This window comes from Micropterus salmoides, unplaced genomic scaffold (genome assembly GCF_014851395.1).
Source record: "Micropterus salmoides isolate LMB-PRFRI ecotype aquatic unplaced genomic scaffold, ASM1485139v1 Ms_hic_scaffold_10, whole genome shotgun sequence".
NCBI lineage: Eukaryota > Metazoa > Chordata > Actinopteri > Centrarchiformes > Centrarchidae > Micropterus > Micropterus salmoides.
Window position 1 is genome coordinate 14719127 of NW_024040041.1, and position 24083 is coordinate 14743209.

General features: G+C 38.5%; 1 pseudogene and 3 gene segments (V, D, J or C); all 4 read left to right on the plus strand.

Moving 5' to 3' along the window:
* Window positions 1-774: 774 nt before the first annotated feature.
* Window positions 775-1550, plus strand: LOC119887718 (annotated as a pseudogene).
* Window positions 1551-2207: 657 nt separating this feature from the next.
* On the plus strand, window positions 2208-2731 carry LOC119887696. The segment is given in 2 exon segments: window positions 2208-2318; window positions 2409-2731. Coding segments are annotated over 2 exon segments (348 nt in total).
* Window positions 2732-21915: 19184 nt separating this feature from the next.
* LOC119887483 lies at window positions 21916-22685 on the plus strand. The segment is given in 2 exon segments: window positions 21916-21964; window positions 22052-22685. Coding segments are annotated over 2 exon segments (366 nt in total).
* A 680-nt stretch (window positions 22686-23365) lies between these two features.
* Window positions 23366-23842, plus strand: LOC119917661. The segment is given in 2 exon segments: window positions 23366-23444; window positions 23535-23842. Coding segments are annotated over 2 exon segments (348 nt in total).
* The last annotated feature ends 241 nt before the right edge of the window (window positions 23843-24083 follow it).

A 24083-nucleotide genomic window follows, 5' to 3' on the forward strand; every position in this document is an offset into this window, starting at 1 on the left:
GAAGCTCCCATCAGATCACCTTCAGCACCAACCATGTTCTGCTGTTGCTGCGCTGGATACACCACACGTTACAAAGACTTAGACTCTTCCAGCAACAGAGTGACTCTAAACGGACAGAATGTGCAGCCTGAAAACACTGCTGTGTATTACTGTGCCAGAGAGCCACAATAACAAAAACCATCATTTAAAGAAGATAAAACTGACAATTATCTGAATCATAACTACATTAGTAACTAAATCTGTTGTCTTTAGCCAACTTTATGGTGATGGTCAATAGTGAAACAAATAAAGCTATTAATATTAATATCATTTTAAATATTGGTTTAAGTTTATGTAGTATAAAAATAATTTTATAGTTTTAGATATGTAAACAGCTCCTAAAACATTACCTAAAACATAAGTTTTTTCTTTTAAAAGTTTAGATTTTTGTCATGATAATAGGTACTTTTGCGAAGAAACTATGACAAGCAACAATTTAAATGTGACTCCAAAATGATTTATTGTGCTGTATGGGATTTTTCTTGTGAATAATTAAGCACAATATTATCATAAAATCAAATTTTATGCAATTTGAATTCTAGACAAATTTAAAATTTAGATGTATGACTCAAATTAATTTGACTCAAGTCACAACTCTCTCAACAGGTGATGACCAAGTTCAATCCAGCTCTCTCCTCCCTGTGAGGAGGAGTCAATGCAAAACTCAGATGTCTTCCACCTCTACTTATCTGACTGCAGAGAGGATGACAGAGAACAGTGGACACACAGTTTAACATGATGGACTATAGGACAGGACTGCTGCTTTTAACTGTCTGCTGGGCAGGTGAAGATCTTCACTGATCTTGAGTTAAATCTGTCTTCCAAAAGGTGCCATCTTACAGCAAGTGACTATGTTCTTGTTTCTTAACAGGTGTTGATGGTCAGACTCTGACAGAATCTGAACCAGAGGTTAAAAGGCCTGGAGAATCCCACAGATTGACCTGTACAGCCTCTGGATTCACATTCAGCAGCTACAGCATGGGCTGGGTCAGACAGGCTCCTGGAAAAGGACTGGAGTGGGTTGCCAGGATTGATAGTGGTAGTGGCAGCGGCAAATACTACTCTCAGTCAGTTCAAGGCCGGTTTACCATCTCCAGGACAACAGCAGACAGCAGGTGTATCTGCAGATGAACAGTCTGAAGACTGAAGATTCTGCTGTTTATTATTGTGCTCGAGACTCACAGTGACTGGAGTTGGTTGAGCAGCTGTACAAAATCATACAGTTGATACTTTTCTACTCTAAACAAAAGACATGTATGAAATTGATTCAGCACATTTTGAATATTTAAATATGGCAGCATTTAACTTGATTAATTACTATTATCAATAAAATGTATTTACTTGAATATATTGTGTATGAATATAAATATTTTATATAGGAAGATTTTTCATATCTTATAACAACCCAAACAAAATTATAAACCACACAGCATGATATTTGATTAAGACTGTTTTTATTTTTGACACAATCAGACACAGATAAAGGTACAATGTGGTGATAATAACAAGAACTTACAGCTTTAGTTTTTATCTAACATTTTATATTCTCAGTTCCTGAGAAGCTGTTTTTATCTAGTGGCTCCTCTTTGTCATCTGCAAACACTGAAACCATTAAAAGTATTTTATGCAAACCTGCAAACAGCAGACTTCAGTTTCATTTCTTACTTTTCTTTCTTTAAGCCTTCTTCTTTTGCTATTTACATGATCATGACTGCTGTCACTGTTTCTTCTGTTTGCAGAAAATAAAGAAAGTAATTGAAGCAATAACAATATTCTTCGCTGCCAGAACACAAGACTCAGCAAGAGGAAAGGACACAGACTCTGTGTTTACATCAATAATGCTTGGTGCTCAAACATAAAACTTGATAGACAATGTTCCCTCGTGTCATCTTTTTGTTAACATGTTGACCATATTATCAAAGCTATCTCGTCTCTGCTCTTTACATTCCCCCAGACGCAAATTCAAACAATTCACTTCAGGTGTATACATGTATATACAGTGTGTAAATAACTGTAGATTTAATTTTATTTATTTACTTTTTTAAATTTTAATCCACTCTAAATCTATATATTTGTATATACTGTCAACAGCCTCTTCTATTGGCTCCAGTTAGACCAACATTGATGCTTCATATGTTTGATTCTATGCAAACTCAGTAACCTTCCTTGTTACTCAGCTATAAAAACTTCCCATCAGGCTGTCAGTGGAGTTCACAGCACGTCACTTTCAACATAAACCATGTTTTCTGTAGCTCTGCTGCTGCTGTTGGCAGCTGGATGTGAGTCTCTCTGGATTTGTCAAAGTCAGCAGTTCTTCTTTTGCAGTATAACTTGATCATTTGTTACAAAACATTTTCTTTTTTTAACAGGTGTGAAGTGTCAACAGTTGACACAGCCAGCCTCTGTGACTGTGCAGCCAGGTCAACGTCTGACCATCACCTGTCAGGTCTCTTATTCTGTTAGTGGCTATCGTACAGCTTGGATCAGACAGCCTGCAGGGAAAGGACTGGAGTGGATTGGAAGTGCACATGTTGGATGGACAACATCCTACAAAGATTCCCTAAAGAACAAGTTCAGTATCGACTTAGACTCTTCCAGCAACAGAATGACTCTAAACGGACAGAATGTGCAGCCTGAAGACACTGCTGTGTATTACTGTGCCAGAGAGCCACAATGACACAAACCATCAGGAGACCTGAACAAAAACCCCTCAGTGCCTGAACACTTGTAACATGAAGCCACCAGAGGAGGAGCCCTCAGACCACTAATGACTTCAACACCAGTTCACTGTTAAAAAGAGACACAGACATATTTAGCAATATTAAAGGGGGAAAAAAAGTCAAAGAAATATAACATATTAACAACAAATATCATAATATTAAATATACAGTGGAGACAATTTCCAAAAACATTCTTCTCTTGTCTGACTGTCATTACTACTAATTAATAATATAATTATTCTAATTATGTCAAAGGTGAAACGTGTGTGTCAGATTTTTATTCCTACTGGGGTATTCACTGACTCATCTACTTTGTTTATGTATCTGTCTGTTTTTAACCCACTGTCTCTCTCAGAGTGCTGCACTCCTCCTTTTCTGACAGATTTAGTTTTTAGGTATCAACACTGTATCTCCAAAATCTTCGACTGATGCCCTGAAAATGATTTGATTTATGGACGCTTTTCTTTTTAAAATGTAAATCCAGTTTCTCCCTGTGAGGAGGAGTCAATGCAAAACTCAGATGTCTTCCACCTCTACTTATCTGACTGCAGAGAGGATGACAGAGAACAGTGGACACACAGTTTAACATGATGGACTATAGGACAGGACTGCTGCTTTTAACTGTCTGCTGGGCAGGTGAAGATTTTCATCAATCTCAATTTGACATAATGGATTTTCATTTGTGCTACCAGCGTAAGGCTTGACATACATTTCTTCTTTGTCTTGACAGGTGTTGATGGTCAGACTCTGACACAATCGGATCCTGTGATTAAGAAGCCTGGAGAGTCTCACAGAATAACTTGTACAGCCTCTGAGTTAGACATTAGTGGCAACACCATGCATTGGGTCAGAAAGGCTCCTGGAAAAGGACTGGAGTGGATCGTTTATATCAGTAGTGCCAGTAGCAGCATACTTTACTCTCAATCAGTTCAAGGCAGGTTTACCGTCTCCAGAGACAACGGAAGAAAGCAGGTGTATCTGCAGATGAACAGTCTGAAGACTGAAGATTCTGCTGTTTATTATTGTGCTCGACAGCCACAGTGACTGGAGTTGGTTGAGCAGCTGTACAAAATCCTACAGTACTCATCTTTACCGCAATTATCTCACATGATTATTGTCTGTATTTCAAGTAGTCCAAGAATGTGAATGAACGCTCTGATGATGTTTGTTTGGTAAAATATTTATAAGCAGCGATATAAATGTAGAAATCATATTACCAAATAGGCATATCTTAATCAAATAACAGAGCTTCATTAAAATGACTCATCAGAGAAGCTGCACAGTAAACAGCACGTATGTAGTTCAAGGGTTTTGCTAATTGTCTAACTGAGTGCTGAGACATCTGACATCTTTTTAACCAGTGATATTTCAATATTGTTTTAAAGGAACATTTCCTGAAAAAAGGATTACTTGAAAACATGGTTTTAAGTGTATAAATGTTCAAATTTGTTACTAAATTTGCATGAAGTTTTTTCAGTAACATAATTACTCATAAAACCCATTCCTCAAAGATGGCCATCCCTAAACTAAACATTTCTTTAGTTTGCCTAGATTCTGCTTTCAAATATCAAAACCAACCACCTGAACAACTCTGTTAAGGATACAACTTCAGACATCACAGGCCAGAGAGCATCAACACTCATAAGGCATGTTTCCACAACAGTTTTTCCCAGCCACTGTCAGAATGAATGCAAAGTAATTAAGGCAGGAAGGAAATTCTGTCACACCCTGCAGACTGGTATTTAGTATTTAACTACTGTTTAACTATATTATGTATTTATTAATAGGTGTAGCTTAAAGTGTGTATTTATGTGTGTTCTTTTTGTATATAGGATGTATTTTCTTTTAATTGCCTTTCTTTGCTTGTGTTTTTGATGTAGCCTACCTGTCCAACACATTCTCACTCCCGACTCGTCACATATTGACGCTTGGTCAAGGCCCTTTTGCGTCATTTATTGACGTTTAATGCTCCGCGGTCAAGTCAGCAACAATAAATATGCAATGTCCGGTTAGACTTAAAAAAATAAAACGCGTTTCGAAACATCACCATTTTCTTTTTTTTTTCTTTTTTTTCTTTTTTTTTTAAACCTGTCCTCCCCAGCAGCCTGGTATAGAGTATAATGACCCGGATACCATATTGTGCCAGACAGGTTTTACTTTAACAAGAGAGTATTGATATACTCCTTTGTCTGTTTTATTATTTATTTAATTATGTCTTGATTTGTCACCGGGCCGGACAGGGGGGCAGACACAGGGATAGGGGGGCACAAACAGACAGCACAGAGAAAGGACAAGACCTGTAAGAGAAGGGGGAAAGGGGGGTGGAAGGTGGGGACAACAGGGAAAAGCAGAGGGAAACACCAATTGCAGAAAGCAACAAAACCTGCAATAGGGGGGCTTGGGGAGGAGAAAAACACAACAAACAAACACAAACAAAAACAAACAATAAAAATAATAATAATAGTAAAAGACAACCAGCCAAACAGCAGCAATGAACAGCTGACATATTAAGACAACTAAGAGAAAAATGAAAAGAAGAAACAGTCCAGCACACTAAATAAGCAACACAGCACGGCCACGACAGCTGGAATAATAACAATTAATTTAAATAAGTAACTGAAAGAAAAGCATCAGGAATAATTCTACCAGGGACAACCTAAATTTGTTTGTGTCTATGTGTGAGACTGTGTGTGTCTGTGTGCATGTGGGTGAATGTGTCTGTATATCTGTGTGTACATGTGTGTGTACATGTGTGTGCGCATAAGCCTGTTAAAGAATGTAGTTGTTAGTGAGAGTGGGACGCCACGACTGTGCCACACCTACCCCAGCAACAGGAAGGCAAGAACCCCAGTAGCCAATAGGGGTGGGAGAAAGAAAAAGAATAAATCAACCAAAAAAAATAACAAAGACTCCCAGATGCACCGCGATGCAAACGCAGAAGACCCCGACCCAAATGCCAGTTGACAATGTAATGCCGACGGAACGCAAAAAGCGTAACCCGCGGAAGAGCAGCGCCCGGACCGACCGCGGCGCGCACACAACATAGACCAGTGCTCCCCCAGCACCCCACCGCCGCGCAGGGAACAACCAAAATGCCGAAATGCCACGCAATCATCAACACCAATGCACAAGTGACGAGCCCAACGCGCACACTGCGCGAGCACGGCGACACCCAATGCCCAGCAGCCCCCCGCAAATCCCACGTGCGAGGTCAGGCAAACGAGAGAGAGCAAATGGAACAACACCACAGCGAAAGCCAGCGGAGAGAAACACCAGCAGCAAGTCCCAGCCCGGCAGCAAACGCGCCGCACATGTCACCGTGCACCCGCCAATAAAAGTCCGCCGTCCCCCCAACCGCCGGAAAAAAACTAAGGCCGCCGGCGCCAGCCGACATCCCCCATGCCCAGCACACACCCCGGCCGCCGTGCAACACCAGCCAAACCAGCATCAAACATCACCATTTTCAAACGTGAAAGTCGTGGAACGTTGCAGTGGGTTTAGGCACAAAAAGTACTTGGTTGGGTTTAAGCAACAAAACTACTTGGTTAAGGTTAGCAAAAGATCATGGTTTGGTATGTACCTCAGTTAACACGTAGGTTGTGTAGCAGACCTAAAAATTTTAGTTATGCATTTTAATAAATTTATGAGAATTGATACCCAATTATGAATTCATAATTGAAGATTCATAAAATCTAAATTTTTCCTCGTTAAGGGCACCAACGGAGTTGTTATAATCCTAGAGTCTCCGGACCTCTAGGTAGTTTTGAATAATTATACAATTATTACTAGTGATCAGTTAGTTAATAATCGCTCAATTATCTTAAATCAGTCAGTCAGTCTCATATCTAAAGGGTCAATTCTCTTGGCAGGAACTAGAAATAGGCAACACACACAGCTCTTGATTATATTACAGTGAATTTATTCTCTAACTAAGGTGATAAAAAGATGGTTGGATACAGGGAACATCAACATTTGCTGAACAATGAGCCTGGAGGTTCGATTGTGGGAAGCATTTGACTCATACGGCATAGAAGAGCTAATGAAAGTAAACTAATGCTATAATTTAGGAGTTAAAATGGACATCTGATCACAGAACGTGTGTTAAGTCTTACTGCTTGTTGACAGCCTGCTTTTGGCCTGTTGCACGGGTCCCACGCTAGCTGCCCGATCCTGGCTTTTTGCTAGGGATTCTCCGGGGTTCTCCGTGTCTGAAACGCCTCCTTCGGCCGTTTTCAGGTTTCCTTCGTTGTAGCTGGCGAGACCACGTGGCTTGGTTTGACCTCGGTGAAGTTGGCTTCGACGAAAAAGGCTTAAAATGGAACTTGGTCGTTCCTGAATTAGTCCAGTGTAACTTAACGGACTGATAACTTTAACAAACAAAAGAAATAAAGAAAATAAAACAAACTGAAGGCAGATCGATGTCGCGGCACTTCAGGTGTGTAGCTTCAACAAAAGGCCGGTCTCGCTGGCCGAGTCTGGGCGTTGCCTGGCGAGGCACGCCACGCGCGTGCCGAAGCGTCCAGAGGGCAGAGCAGAGCGGAAGAGAGCCAACAGCGAAGAGAAGCGCGCGAGAGGTCGCATGTCGCTCTTTTGTTGCCTGGGGCGTGGTTCCCCAGGGGGCGTCTCAGGTTTCCCGAGGGACTGCCTTTCTAAACTTAATGTTTAAAGGAAAGAAATCTATTTGCAAGTCTTATAATCAAACATTTTCCACAATCGAACCTCAATGGTGAAACGGTTGTACTAGGCATTTGGTAACAGGAAACAATTGTCACATTATTGGTCAGGATATTTATACATTTAACGGCATTTCCGATGAGGGCATGTAATACTTATTTCGTCCGCTTGGGGGAGCTCAGGTTACATGAGGAAAGCTTGGATTAAATCAAAGATCGTCTCTCCTTAGGAACTGGGAATATTGTTGATTCATCATTAAATTCAAGCTGGCGATTAAGAGTATAGTAAAACATTCCTTTGTCATCATTTCTAAAGGAATTTTGTAGGAAAGTATTATGAACAAGCATTGATTACATTAGATGAAGGAGTGTCTTGCTGAAAATAAAAACACTGCACAAGTAACTTCTTTTCAGCACTAATATCAACAACAGATAGCAACAACAGTTAACATAACTACTCAAATAGAGGCAAATGTAATCAGGTAACTAAAGATTTAATTAATTCAAATATAAATGCTTTGAGTCTTTGGAGACTGCAGTCTTTTTACATTGAAAGTTCAGTGTCTGGACCATGTCACACTTAAGTGAGACAGGGGTTTTCCTTTTGATGTGGTAATAAAACAAAGAATAAGGTCAGTTGCCCTGGAAACATGTGTGGGGGGGCCAGTTTTGATAGGCTGTTTAGGGAAATGCCAATGGCTGGTTCGTGTCCCTTTGTCAGTTTAACAGTCAGGCCCCGCGTTATCGGCTTCGGAATCAAAAAGGTGCCAGTTTTATGGTCGGGATAGCACTTAGAGAAAGCAACTTTGAACCCTCCCCTTCTTCTCTGGGGAGGAGAAAGGAATTTAGAGTAGCTCCAAATTTATTCAATTATAAAATGCACAAATCCACACCGTTGTTCTCAATTTTCCTAACTTAAATAAAAATATGTAATGTTGACTTTTTGTTTCACATGGGACAAGGAAATCGGTCTCCTGGTTCAAAGTACGGGTTCTAGCCCTCCATCCACCTCAACTACCTCCTTGGTCAGTCTTTTCTGTAAAATATCATATACGTACCTTTACCGTCAAAAACCGACGCCACAGGGCTTACCTCCAATGTGTTGAATTATGATGGTAAAGGGATCACAAACTGATGACGAAGGCTCTTGACCATGCGTCCATATGGGACGAGTCAGGGTGTAAGAATGGATTGACCTTCCTTGTATTTGTGCAAATGGCAAATAATATCTATTTATTGTAATCTCATACAGTGAAATGAGAGCTCATTTTGCAGTCTAACCTGCAGGCAATACACATGGAAAGTAGCTGCATAAACTAGATACTGTAGATTTAGCATAAAACACACAAACACAGAGAGCGGGATACCTGGGGATTGTGCTCGACTGCCACCACCCTGAGAGCATATCTCTAGGAACACAGACAGTTATCTGGTCCTCCAACACTTCAAAAACCTGGTTCAGGGGAAGCATGTGCTCGCCAGGACCAACAACCACACAAAAGTGTTGTACATAAACAGGCAGGGCGGAGTTTGATCTGCGGCCCGATTGGCATTGGTGGTGAATCTATGGACCTGGGCATCAGAGCACCTGCTGCCTCTGAAAATCCTACACTTCCTAGTCTTGGAGAATAGGGAAGCTGACCTTATGTCGAGGGGCTGCCACCAACCTAGTGAGTGGAGAGGTCTGCAGGAATGCACCTTATGAGCTCCTGGGGCAGTCCTCTTTGAAAAGGTGTTCTCTCAAGAAAGCCCTGCTTCTAGCTTTCACTTGTGCAAAGAGGGTGTGTAAGCTGTGTGCCCTGTCGGTTCACCCCAGCTGCATGATGCCCTCTTGAAACCGAACCCCTCCTTTGTTCCCAAGAACATAAAGAGCTCGTTCAGGTCCAGGACAATACATCTGGATGCCTTCTACCTCCCCACCAAATGCTGGGCAGAGGGAGGAGAGATTGCATCTCTTGTGTCTGGTACTTGCTCTAACATCCTATGTAGAGCGCACAGCCCGCGTCCGACGCACTGCTCAGCTGTTTGTCTGTTTCAGTTACAGTGCGGTTGGTAAGGCCCTGTCCAAGAAATGCCTGGCCAGATGGCTTTGTGAATGTTTCTCCTAAGCCTCTGTATGGGCGGAACAGACTCACCCTCAGCAATTTGTGCCCACTCCAGCCAAAGTGTGGCAGTGTCCACGAACCTTTTCAGCTGCATGAGTGTTGAAGAGATCTGCACAACAGCTTGTGGCCTTCCATGCCCGTTTATGCGCTTCTATCTCTTGGATATGGCAGATGCCTTCTCAGGATCTGTGAGGAAGACCTCTTGGTGTGTACCACAAGTAATAGGGGGAACGCCAATACCAACTGTACCCGTTGTTCCAAGGGGAAGTCAGGACAGCTCAGGTGTTAACAGCCAGGCCAAACCCCCATCGGTCCTGCAACCTTCTCAGGGGTGCCCACCAGGCTGTCACTATAGTGATGTGGGAATTTGGGTTGTGGCCAGTCTGTGGCCAAGCAGGTTGGTGTCGTAGACTAAAACTTGCACACAATGTGAATTTCAGTGGGCAAATCCGTGCATCTGATTGAAGGAGGAAATACCCTTTGTTATGACCCTGGGGTCATATTTTGTTGTTTGTTTATCTCTCCTGGCACTTTCAGCTGTTCTCCCCCATTAGAGTGTGTGTGTGAGTGTATGCAGGTACTGGAGAACAGGTGGACACACTGGATTGGTCTGGTTGAGCTGATTGGAGCCTCCTGATTGGGCATCTGGATGACAGCAGCCATCTTAAGCCCTACTGACAGGAACTCTCCCCCTCTCTCTGCCATTCCCAACCTGCCTGAGGACTGTGTGTTATGTCTATGTTTATTGTACATAGTGAACGGTTGTGACTATATTCAACTTAGATTGTAAGTAGTGTATCGTAGTCCTTCTGATTGTCTTATGACAACCTGGTTTTGTTGGCTTTGCCATTTTTGTTGCTATGAAGCAATTTCCTTTGTCGTAGCTATATTGTGTCAGCTACTAGCAGTGAGTAGGAGTGAGAAGCCCTTTCTTTTGTTTGCACCGTTTTCTCCTATTTTTGGACTTAGAAGCCTAGTTTTAGAGCTTTGTCTTTTCTTTACCTTTTGGTTTTGGGTTTAGGAAAGATTTAGGTTTTTCTTAGTGTTTTGGTTGTTGTTTTGGGCACTGCTCATCTCCGATGTATAATAAAAACTGCTAAATTGTATTTGTTGTGTGCTGGCCTTGTTTGGGAATGGGAAGAGTGGGAGGCCACACATTTATGTTACATCCAGGACACCCCTAGACCTTGGGACGTAACACCTTAAAATGAAGAGAGATTAGCTAAGTTGTTTTACAATCACAGACAGGGAGATTTAGTGATGAGCTTTGCATGTATGGTATGGGACGGAGAATGGAGCGGGAGAGAAAGTTGGCTTGCATCTATGATTAAATTTTGGCAAGGTAGTTCATCAGGTTGAAAGACCTGCAGTGATGATGGATTCACTTTATACGCAGAGGTGAAGATGAATGATGTGGCAGTTGAAGGGGAGACCATGATGAAGGATAATATTACTGAGGAGGAGCATAGAGGATGAACAGGAGAGCCCACCTTGAAAAAGGAACTGTGGAGGAGATGCAGTTATTGATGCTGATAAACTGTTGTTTGAGATATGATTTAAGCCAGGAGAGGGCAGTAAAGGTGATGTTGAGGGAGGATTCAAGACAGGAGTCAGAATGAAGTATCAAAGGCAGCACTGAGGTAAAGAATGATATAAATGCTGAGATGATCAGTGTCTGAGGAGATAATGAAGGAAGAATGTGTTTAATTTAACATAGAATGTTCCTGAGGAGTAATATGAAAAAACTATTCACTGTGATACCTGTGCTTATGCATCTAATTTATATATTTTTACATTTTGAAATGATGTATTTTTTTTACGGTAGACATTCAATACCTTGTTTCCAGTCATCACATTGTTTTACATGTCGTCCTGTAAATACTCCACATACTGACAACACAGGCAGTTGTTAAAGTACATCCCTTTATAAACCTGCAGAGGGAGGTCTAAGCAAACTCTTCCTTCTTTATAAACACACCAACAACAACTGTCAAACCATTTGAGTCACTGAATTGCAGTGAATTAGTTAACTGGGGAATGAAAAACATGATTGCCTGGAGTTTATTATTTGTAGTTGCTATTCATGGAAAGAAAATTAATTCTGCGATTACAAAGTAAAATATATTTTTTTGTTTGATGGATAATGATCACATTTTCTTGGCTTGCAGGAGTTTGGAGTGAGATCAAGCTGGACCAGTCTCCCTCTGAGGTGAAAAGATCTGGAGAGACAGTGAAGATGTCATGTATCACATCTGGTTATACTATGACAAGCAACAGTATTAACTGGATACGACAGAAGCCAGGGAAAGCTTTGGAGTGCGTTGGGTGGATAAACACACAAACAACCTCTACGACCTATGCCAGCTCCTTTCAAAGCCGTTTCAGTTTTACTCAAGATGTGCCCAGCAGCACTCAGTACCTCGAGGTCAAGAGCCTGACAGCAGAAGATTCAGCTGTTTACTTCTGTGCTCGATTAAGCACGATGACTGAAGACTGCACAAAAACCTCCACAGACAACAAGTCTGTGAAGTGATCACACTTGGGTTTTCTAATCAGCTGCATTTAAATGTGTTTACATTTTAGAAAATTGTTACTTTTATATTTACATATTGTATGTAACTCACTGTATATACATAGTTACATACATACATGATTAAAATACATACATGATTAAAAGAAAGACAGATATTTCAGCATGTCTTTCTGCCATTTGATATTTGCCAAACAAAAATTGATATTTAAAAGTAAAAATAATTTTAAGCTGTTAACAAATTCTATTAAAAAAATCCTACAGGAGTTACGAGTTGGTCTGAAACTCTACTTTACTGGAAAACAAGAGTCATTTTTAAATGAATATATTACTGTTGTTTTAAATATAACCATGATTTCTGGCCCTGAGAAAGATCATCACACACACACACACACACACAACCAGTTAATGGTTAACACTGCATATTTGGGAATAATTGGAACAGTTCATATGGTCAGAAACAGTTAAATAGGAATAATGTAAAAGGAATATATGGAATAATAATATTAATAATATTATAATATTTAACATACAGTGAAGGCATTTAGCAAAATGTGTCATCATCTAACTGACAATATTCATGTATATTAATGGCAGCATTATTTCAGCTCACAACTGCGTTTTGAAAAGCTCTTCAACAAAGAAGAAATTAAAAATAAATGTCTTTGTCTCAAATGTTTTCACTTTTTTTCACTTTCTTCTTTTGTCTTTTTCACTATTTATAGCACAATAAACAGAGAAGTGAATGATGTCGTGAATAAGGACAGAAGAATATTTTACTCACAGAGTGCTTTTCAAGATTCTCAAAGACACTTAACATGCCAAATAACCTAAATAACTTTCTTAAAATACTTATAGTATTAAAATACTAATAGTATCAATATATAAAGTCCAATATAAAAGATACAATATTACATTAGAGTAACTACTTGAACATAAAAAGATTGGATCAGTTTATCAACAGTCAGTAGTTCTTCTATTACAGTATAACTTGATCATTTGTCACAAAACAGTAACAGAATGACTCTAAACAGATCATCAGTAGACCTGAACAAAAACCCCTCAGTGCCTGAACACTTGTAACATGAAGCCACCAGAGGAGGAGCCCTCAGACCACTAATGACTTCAACACCAGCTCACTGTTACAGAGATAAACATTATGTAGCAGTAAAAAAGTAAAGTGATACTTTACAAGGTTAATGATACTACTACTACTAGAGCCCGACTGATATGGGTTTTGGGGGGCCGATGCCGATATTGAAGTGAAAAAGAGCCAATTTTTGAGGTGATGTTTAGATTTAGAGAATGATTTAGATAGTAGACCCCTTTACTGTATAAACTACACTTAGAACAGGTCGATATGATACAGTGAGCTGCTGTTGAATGCATCTAATACAACAAGACTCTCTACAACGAGGACCTGCAACTTTGAGATTTAATTTACTTAATAATCATCAGATGAGTTTTATTGTGGAAGTGAAATTTAGTGCGTGTCAGATGTTCCTGCAATATAATATGAAAATGACTTTGTGGACAAATTAAGATGGGTAAAAAAAAACATGTCACCATGTTGTGTGTGTGTGTGTGTGTGTGTGTGTGTGTGTGTGTGTCATGATGATTCAGTTGTATGTTTAAAGATGTTGTTTGTTCGAGGAACCTCTGATAAACTCTAAAGACAAAAATGTTTTGCAGTCGATGCAAAACTGATGTCTTCCATTTCTACATATGTGTTGCTGCAGAGTGAAGGACAGAAACTAAATCACTGACATACACACCGTAGGCTGGACAGAGACAAGTGGCTTCTACAGAATCAGAATCAGAAATACTTTATCGATCCCCGAATAGTAATAGAAAATAGAAAAATAGAAATAGGTGTTTGAAAATGTGTAAAGTAGCCTATACTACAAGCTGCGACAGAAGTGTAATGAATAAATACTGGTAATAGTACTGATAGAGTACTGATAATGTTGAGAGCTCGAAAGGTTTAAATTCTTCAAATTTGCAGTATTAGAACAGAATCAACCATGATAATGCACATTTCTCATACTGTTTATTAAGTGAGCAAGTAAGAAGTGTGTAATCACTCGTCACTCGCAGTCACTCATAGTCACATGTCTTCCTTTGTTCTGTTTCCCAGCCACTCATCTGTTTCCATGGTTCCTGTCATTTCGTTCATCTGTATCACCTGTGTTTAGTTAATTACCATCATCATCATCTGTTCCACCTGTGTTCTGTTAATCAATGTTCATCTGTGTTTAGTTCCTTCAGTTCAGTCAGTCTGTACCTTTTGGAGTTACTTTATTAGTAAAACATTTGAGTTGGAACTTTGGACTCATCCTCCTCTTCTTCTTCTTCTGCCTGCACCACGCCATGACAGATAGAATTTAAAACAAAGTTTTATTTTCTGAAATAAGGCATACTGGCATAGTAACCCAAGTTAGGTAACTTTTGACCCAACTCCTGGGTTAAAAAGGGATCAACTAATTTCTGGGTTATTTCAACCCAGATATTGGGGTTGTTCTTCTGAACCAGAAGTTGTGTTATATTAACTACTATGTTGTTGTTTTTTAACCCAACATTTGGGTCAGGTATTTAACCCAGATGTTGGTTCAAAAAGAATAATTCAATTTTCTGGGTTATTTTTGACCCAGGAGTTTTTAGTGTGTGGGTATTCATGACATCCATGGACTGAGGGGTTACGTGTTATTATTTTGTATTAATGTCTTCCAATGGGGTTTCTTTCCCCTGAAAATGGTTTGTCTATGAACATTTTGTGAGAAAATCAAAACTATAACATAATGAATAACATTTGTTACATAACATAACATAAAATGACATAAGGTGTTATGTTGTTATTTCTATTAAAATATAATGAATTGATAAACTCACCTTCACGTGAAGGGGACAGTGCTTAATAAACAACTTAAAAAATATGTTTAAATTACACAAATTACACTGAATCATGAAAGAGGGATTCTTGGTGGAATGACTCATGGACAGTAAACGTTAATTCTCCGTATTCACCACATTCAACAGTAACTGAGATCCAAGTCAAAAACTGAAACACCCTGAAGCATGCTGCATCAGGGCTTTGAAAACACACTCAATGGTGGCCAATTAATAATGAAACACATTTCATTAATACAAATGTATTTGTCAGTGTGTTGGGACAGTTTATCATGACTCACAGCAACACCTGCATTTATTAGAAGACAACTTTCCTTTAATTACAACATCAAATCAATTACAGTAAAAATGTTGCTTTAAAAAGTTTAGTGTGATACAATTCTCAATTTCTCTAAATTAACCATCTTCATGAGTTTTAAACATATTTCAGAGTAAAATCATAGCAGCACTATAAGTTAGCTAAATTAACCATTTAGATGGTGAGATCTAAGTCCATATAAGCACTTAAAAAAAAACATGTTCTTTAAATAAGAAAACAATTTATCTTCCTGGTCTGGCAAACTGTTTCACATTCAACAGATTCAAATTTAATGGGTTTTTTTAAGCAATATGCAAATAAAAGTTACTCATAAGGAAGTGAAGTGTGTGTGTGTCAGTGAGAGGACAGAAGAGCTCACATCAGTTCAGCTTCAACATCAACATGTTCTCTGCAGCTCTGATACTGCTGCTGGCAGCTGGATCCTGTGAGGAGCTTTCAGTGGATTCACACTAATAAACACATTAGAAACACTGAATAGTCAGATGACTGATGGAGATAATGTTGATTTCTGTTTCCACAGGTGTGAACAGTATTGATCTCATCCAGCCAGACACGATGGTTGTGCAGCCTGGACAGTCTTTGTCCATCACCTGTCAGGTCTCTGGTTATTCTTTGACTGATAACAGCTATGCAACAGGTTGGATCAGACAGTGTGAAGGAAAACCAATGGAATGGATTTTACATCGATATGGTGGAGGAGACATTTACCAAAATAATGCTCTGAAGAACAAGTTCCTTCACTACACATTGACTTCAACTTCATCGGTGAAGTTAACAGGACTAAATATGCAGCCTGAGGACACAGCTGTGTATTATTGTGTACGTGACTCCACAGTGACACAAACCACCAACAGACCTGCACAAATACTCTCTTTGATTAAACCAGATATTTTAGAGAGATCATTGATTCTTGAGTTCAACTTAACATGAGCCATACAGACTCTTTATTTCTATTTACCGGTTAAATGATAAAAATGCAACAATCTTGTCTCTGGATGTGATATCATTTTACATGGAAGGATAAACAACTTCTTATTTTAAATGAACAAATAATAATTGATTAAATGAGACTTGACTGCCTGTCCCCGTGTTATCCTGATGGAAATCTTCAGTCTGTGCAGTGTACTTCTGTCCTGCTGACTGCACTTGTACTTGTCATGTGGATCATCAGAGGTCACATCTCCAGCCTCAGGATGATCAACTCTCTTAACTATGTCATATTGACATTAAAACCACGATGACAGAGCACACACAAACCAACAGAAAGGACCAGCTTATGTTGCTCTTAAAAAACAAAGTGATGTTACTAATGTGTTACTAATGTTTCAGTTAATGTCCAGCTCTGAATAGATTATTTCAAAATTGCCATATATCATTAATATAATATATCATTACATAACAATGGTCAACAAAATGCTGCAGAATTTAATGAGCGGCTGGAACTAAACATGATTTAAATAGAAATTAACAGAATAAGTTGAAGAACATCAAAAACTCATCTCCAAAACAATAATATGAAAAAGTGTTTTGCTCTTTGACGAGGAGCAGTCGATGCAAAACTGATGTCTTCCATTTTCTACATATGTGTTGCTGCAGAGTGAAGGACAGAAACTAAATCACTGACATACACACCGTAGGCTGGACAGAGACAAGTGGCTTCTACAGAATCAGAATCAGAAATACTTTATTGATCCCCGAATAGTAATAGAAAATAGAAAAATAGAAATAGGTGTGTGAAAATGTGTAAAGTAGCCTATACTACAAGCTGCGACAGAAGTGTAATGAATAAATACTGGTAATAGTACTGATAGAGTACTGATAATGTTGAGAGCTGGAAAGGTTTAAATTTCAAATTTGCAGTATTAGAACAGAATCAACCATGATAATGCACATTTCTCATACTGTTAAATTAAGTGAGCAAGTAAGAAGAAGGAAACTCTTTACTGAAAACCAACTGATACGATGTTATTAAGTAATGGTCTATTTAAAAATCTGAGGGTCAAACCAGAGTGGAGAGAAACATACATATTTCGCAATGAAAAAGTTAAAGGCATATAACAAAGTTTAGTATAAAATATAATCATATTAAATATACAGCGGACATTTTCCCAAAAACATTTCTATGTCTGACTTATTAATACTATTTAATAATAACAAAATGACTTGAAAAGTACTGTAAATCACCTCTGTGGTAGTTCCCGCTGTAGATGTCTCCAGGAACACATTTTGACACAGCGACACACAAACAGACTCAGGAGTTGAAAACAATACGAGCCACATGCTGTCACAGCTGGAATAAATGTCTGTAATGATCACTTCATTCAGAACAGCCAGTGACAGTAAATCTGCTGAAATCATTGTCCAGTTTTGAATAAAATAAATACATGCACAAAAATACAGCCACATGCCATATGTATTATTTGGCATCTGAAGTCTGTGAAAATATGGGTCAAAAATCTGCTGATCTTAACTGTCACTTTGGACTGATCTAGAGTTTTATACTCTCACCCTTTGTGAGCTCGCTTCACCACAACCCTAATTTCATTTACATAACACATCTCACCATCTACTATAGATTTCAAGATAAAGATTTCTTCTTGTGCTTTTGAGACATTGTGATGGAAACTGAATAAATAAGTGCTACTGTAGTAAGACAAATATTTGCCCAGTCTGCAAGGCCAGTTTTCCATCATTAAAGACACGTCCAAAAATCGTATGTATTTAGAGGTGAAGAGTCTGAAACAAGAAGATTCTGCTGTTTGTTATTGTGAACGAGAGCCACAGTGACACACCAGACTGCAAAGCTGTACAAAAACTGAGCAGCACTCATCTCTGTATGAGAAGAACTGAAGCACATCAGGGCTTTGAAAACATATTGAATGATGGCCAATTAACAATGTAAAACATTTCATTAATACAAATGTATTTTTCAGTGTGTTGGGAGAGTTTATCATGACACATAGCAACACCTGCATTTATAAGAAGACAACCTTACTGTAATTACAACATAATTCAACTGCGGTGAAAACTTGCTTTAAACGTTGTATCATACAATATTGAGTTTCAGTTTTAAGAAATATTTATAATAAAAAATATCTTTGCTAAATTAATCATCTTGTTGACATTTAAGTCCATATAAGCCCTTTCATAAAAAAGATAAATGATGGTAATAATGATTTCTCTTGCTAGTCTGGTCACTGGAGGAGACCCACTGTTCACACCTTCAATTGACTTAAATCAAATTTAAAATTGTTTAACAATGTGCAAATAAATACTATTAATAATAATACATTTTATTTCTATAGCGCTTTTCAGGACACTGAAAGGCACTTTACAGTAAAAGCAGAAGTTAAGTACATTTAAAACAGATTAAAAACATAAAACATAAATAACATGAAAATATATGAACAGTAGATAAAAGCATGTGGTGCGGAAATACATAAGAGCAAAGGGGCGACCATATAAATGACAAAATAACAAAGAGGTGTAGTAAAACATTATTTGATGTTAAAAGATAGTCCAAAAAAGTGGGTTTTGATAAGTGATTTGAAGTTTATGAGTCCATGTCACTCATAAACAAGTGAAATGTGTGTGTGAGAAAGTGATTAAAAGTGACAAATAAATAAAATACTGTGTATGTTTAATGAACTAACTGTATGAATTGAATTGTTCTTTTGTATTTTCCATGAAGTTTTGGCAATATTGTTCTGATAACATTCATGCAGATAAAGCATTTTAATTGAATTGAATTGATCGAGTGAGAGGACAGAAGATCTCACATCACTTCAGCCTCATAATCCACTATGTTCTCTGTAGCTCTGATCCTGATCTCATGATCTGATGTCGTATCAGCTTTTGAGGACACATGTTCCAACTAAAACCTTCTGCACATGCAACAACAAAACTCTGCTTTACAGTTCAACTCAGGCAGCTACGTCAGGCCGAAGTGGAGGACTTCAGGAGTGAGGACAGAATTCTGTACAATCATGTCCAGTGCTTGAAGTGGAAAAAACTGGGTGACAGTACTCCCCCCATCCCCCCGCACTATCCTCAACCACATGATGAAACTAGTAAATAACTAATTAACGACTTTGCAAATTAACCACTTAATTTCCTGCATTCTGAACACAAGGAAATTTATTTATATGAAGGGAAACAAAATTAAGGTGACAGTAGACAATTCAAAATATAAAAATATAATGGAATATAATTCAGTAATCAGCTTTTGGACCATGCACATTTCTTTCTTCTATATCTCAATTGTTTCATTTGTTATTCAACATTTCTTGTTGCAAGTTGTTTTTAAGAACATTTTTAACAAAAGCTTTCAAAAAGTGATGGAGACATTCTGATTTGGACATGTCCCCAGCGTCCCCAGTGTCCCCAGTGTAAATGACACCTATGTGTCCATACTTTTAAATGCCCCACTCCATCCAGGCTGTGATTGGTCGGTTCACGACAAGTGACTTTGGCGAGCTACATTCAGCACAAGGCTGCTTCAAAGGCACCCGAGCTTCTCTTCTCCCCCATCTCTCTCCGTTGACAGAGATTAGCAGGCAGGCGAGAACGGGAACAGGTGACCGTCACGTAGTGCCCAGAGAACCTGATAAAGAGAAGGCAGAGGAGAGGACCGGCATCTTGGGAGAAGTCCCGGTACGCAAGAAAATTTCCTGGTACGCCAAAGAGTAAAATGTCAAGGTGCTGGTACTGCACACGGAGCGTTCCAGCACCCTGACAAAGGAGATCAGAGGAGCAAACAGGTTTTCAGTCATTGTTGTTGCTGTTCTTAGCTGTATGCATGTTTATGTCTAAGTACATTGAGAGCAGTAAAAAATCTGATCTCATCAAATCATTAGTGTGCTGATAGATCCATTAAATTAATTGACATTAAATGAAGGCAAATTAACATTGAAACACACCTCATCAATAAAAATATATTTGTCAGGGTGTTGGGATAGTTTGTCATAACTCACAGTAACACCTACAAGTTTAAGAAGACAACCTTACTTTAATTACAACATAATTCAACTGCAATGAAAACTTTTAAAACCCTCTCTATGATTCACTGTTGAAGTTTTTCTACATTAAATCAAATCATGGCAGAATATACAGGTGGATCTAAAAAATATTAGAAAGAAAAAAAAATGAGCTGCACCAAAAAGTCTGGGCATTCAACAAACTTTGCCATCAGATTTCAAATCCAAAATTATTCTTGTATAAATATCAGTTGTCACATACATCCAAACCAGACACACAGGTGTGCTGGAAAACAAACAATACCATTTTCAAAAATGTACAAATTTACATTTATTCTTTTAGCTGTCTATCACACCATCCCCAAATGCAGCTCATATAAGCTCTTTCAAAATGTATGTTCTTTAAATAAAAAACTATTTCTCACACTAGTCTGGTCAATCGAGAAGACACACTGTTTAAACCTTCAACTGCTTTACATAATAATAATTGAAACGATTATTCAACAGTATGCAAATAAAAGTTACTCATAAGGAAGTGAAGTGTGTGTGTGTGTCAGTGAGAGGACAGAAGAGCTCACATCAGTTCAGCTTCAACATCAACATGTTCTCTGCAGCTCTGATACTGCTGCTGGCAGCTGGATCCTGTGAGGAGCTTTCAGTGGATTCACACTAATAAACACATTAGAAACACTGAATAGTCAGATGAATGATGGAGATAATGTTGATTTCTGTTTCCACAGGTGTGAACAGTATTGATCTCATCCAGCCAGACACGATGGTTGTGCAGCCTGGACAGTCTTTGACCATCACCTGTCAGGTCTCTGGTTATTCTTTGACTGATAGCAGCTATGCAACAGGTTGGATCAGACAGTGTGAAGGAAAACCAATGGACTGGATTTTTCATCAGTGGGGAGGAGGCAACCTTTACCAAAATGATGCTCTGAAGAACAAGTTCAGCTACAGCAGAGACACTTCTGCTGGAACAGTGACTATAAAAGGAAATAATCTGCAACCTGAAGACACAGCTGTGTATTACTGTGTACGTCGGCCCACAATGATACAAACCACCAACAGACCTGCACAAATACTCAGCAACACACATACGTCAACAAGATATGCACAGTTACTTCCTGATAGTAGTACATTCAAACTATAAAGTCTCAAAACAAATTCTACACTATATATATCATTTTAAATATTGGTTTAAGTTTATGTAGTATAAAAATAATTTTATAGTTTTAGATATGTAAACAGCTCCTAAAACATTACTAAGTTTTTTCTTTTAAAAGTTTAGATTTTTGTCATGATAATAGGTACTTTTGCGAAGAAACTATGACATGCAACAATTTAAATGTGACTCCAAAATGATTTATTGTGCTGTATGGGATTTTTCTTGTGAATAATTAAGCACAATATTATCATAAAATCAAATTTTATGCAATTTGAATTCTAGACAAATTTAAAATTTAGATGTATGACTCAATTTAATTTGACTCAAGTCACAACTCTCTCAACAGGTGATGACCAAGTTCAATCCAGCTCTCTCCTCCCTGTGAGGAGGAGTCAATGCAAAACTCAGATGTCTTCCACCTCTACTTATCTGACTGCAGAGAGGATGACAGAGAACAGTGGACACACCGTTTAACATGATGGACTATAGGACAGGACTGCTGCTTTTAACTGTCTGCTGGGCAGGTGAAGATCTTCACTGATCTTGAGTTAAATCTGTCTTCCAAAATGTGCCATCTTACAGCAAGTGACTATGTTCTTGTTTCTTAACAGGCGTTGATGGTCAGACTCTGACAGAATCTGAACCAGTGGTTAAAAGGCCTGGAGAATCCCACAGATTGACCTGTACAGCCTCTGGATTCACATTCAGCAACCATGGGATGAGCTGGATCAGACAGGCTCCAGGAAAAGGACTGGAGTGGGTTGCCAGGATTGATAGTGGTAGTGGCAGCGGCAAATACTACTCTCAGTCAGTTCAAGGCCTGTTTACCATCTCCAGAGACAACAGCAGACAGCAGGTGTATCTGCAGATGAACAGCCTGAAGACTGAAGATTCTGCTGTTTATTATTGTGCTCGATACTCACAGTGACTGGAGTTGGTTGAGCAGCTGTACAAAATCATACAGTTGATACTTTTCTACTCTAAACAAAAGACATGTATGAAATTGATTCAGCACATTTTGAATATTTAAGTATGGCAGCATTTAACTTGATTAATTACTATTATCAATAAAATGTATTTACTTGAATATATTGTGTATGAATATAAATATTTTATATAGGAAGATTTTTCATATCTTATAACAACCCAAACAAAATTATAAACCACACAGCATGATATTTGATTAAGACTGTTTTTATTTTTGACACAATCAGACACAGATAAAGGTACAATGTGGTGATAATAACAAGAACTTACAGCTTTAGTTTTTATCTAACATAAAATATTTTTCACAGAGGTTTCAGTTCCTGAGAAGCTGTTTTTATCTAGAGGCTCCTCATTGTCATCTGCAAACACTGAAACCATTAAAAGTATTTTATGCAAACCTGCAAACAGCAGACTTCAGTTTCATTTCTTACTTTTCTTTCTTTAAGCCTTCTTCTTTTGCTATTTACATGATCATGACTGCTGTCACTGTTTCTTCTGTTTGCAGAAAATAAAGAAAGTAATTGAAGCAATAACAATATTCTTCGCTGCCAGAACACAAGACTCAGCAAGAGGAAAGGACACAGACTCTGTGTTTACATCAATAATGCTTGGTGCTCAAACATAAATCTTTTTGTTAACATGTTGACCATATTATCAAAGCTATCTCGTCTCTGCTCTTTACATTCCCCCAGACGCAAATTCAAACAATTCACTTCAGGTGTATACATGTATATACAGTGTGTAAATAACTGTAGATTTAATTTTATTTATTTACTTTTTTAAATTTTAATCCACTCTAAATCTATATATTTGTATATACTGTCAACAGCCTCTTCTATTGGCTCCAGTTAGACCAACATTGATGCTTCATGTGTTTGATTCTATGCAAACTCAGTGACCTTCCTTGTTACTCAGCTATAAAAACTTCCCATCAGGCTGTCAGTGGAGTTCACAGCACGTCACTTTCAACATAAACCATGTTTTCTGTAGCTCTGCTGCTGCTGTTGGCAGCTGGATGTGAGTCTCTCTGGATTTGTCAAAGTCAGCAGTTCTTCTTTTGCAGTATAACTTGATCATTTGTTACTAAACATTTTCTTTTTTTAACAGGTGTGAAGTGTCAACAGTTGACACAGCCAGCCTCTGTGACTGTGCAGCCAGGTCAACGTCTGACCATCACCTGTCAGGTCTCTTATTCTGTTAGTGGCTATCGTACAGCTTGGATCAGACAGCCTGCAGGGAAAGGACTGGAGTGGATTGGAAGTGCACATGTTGGATGGACAACATCCTACAAAGATTCCCTAAAGAACAAGTTCAGTATCGACTTAGACTCTTCCAGCAACAGAATGACTCTAAACGGACAGAATGTGCAGCCTGAAGACACTGCTGTGTATTACTGTGCCAGAGAGCCACAATGACACAAACCATCAGGAGACCTGAACAAAAACCCCTCAGTGCCTGAACACTTGTAACATGAAGCCACCAGAGGAGGAGCTCTCAGACCACTAATGACTTCAACACCAGTTCACTGTTAAAAAGAGAAACAGACATATTTAGCAATATTAAAGGGGGAAAAAAAGTCAAAGAAATATAACATATTAACAACAAATATCATAATATTAAATATACAGTGGAGACATTTTCCAAAAACATTCTTCT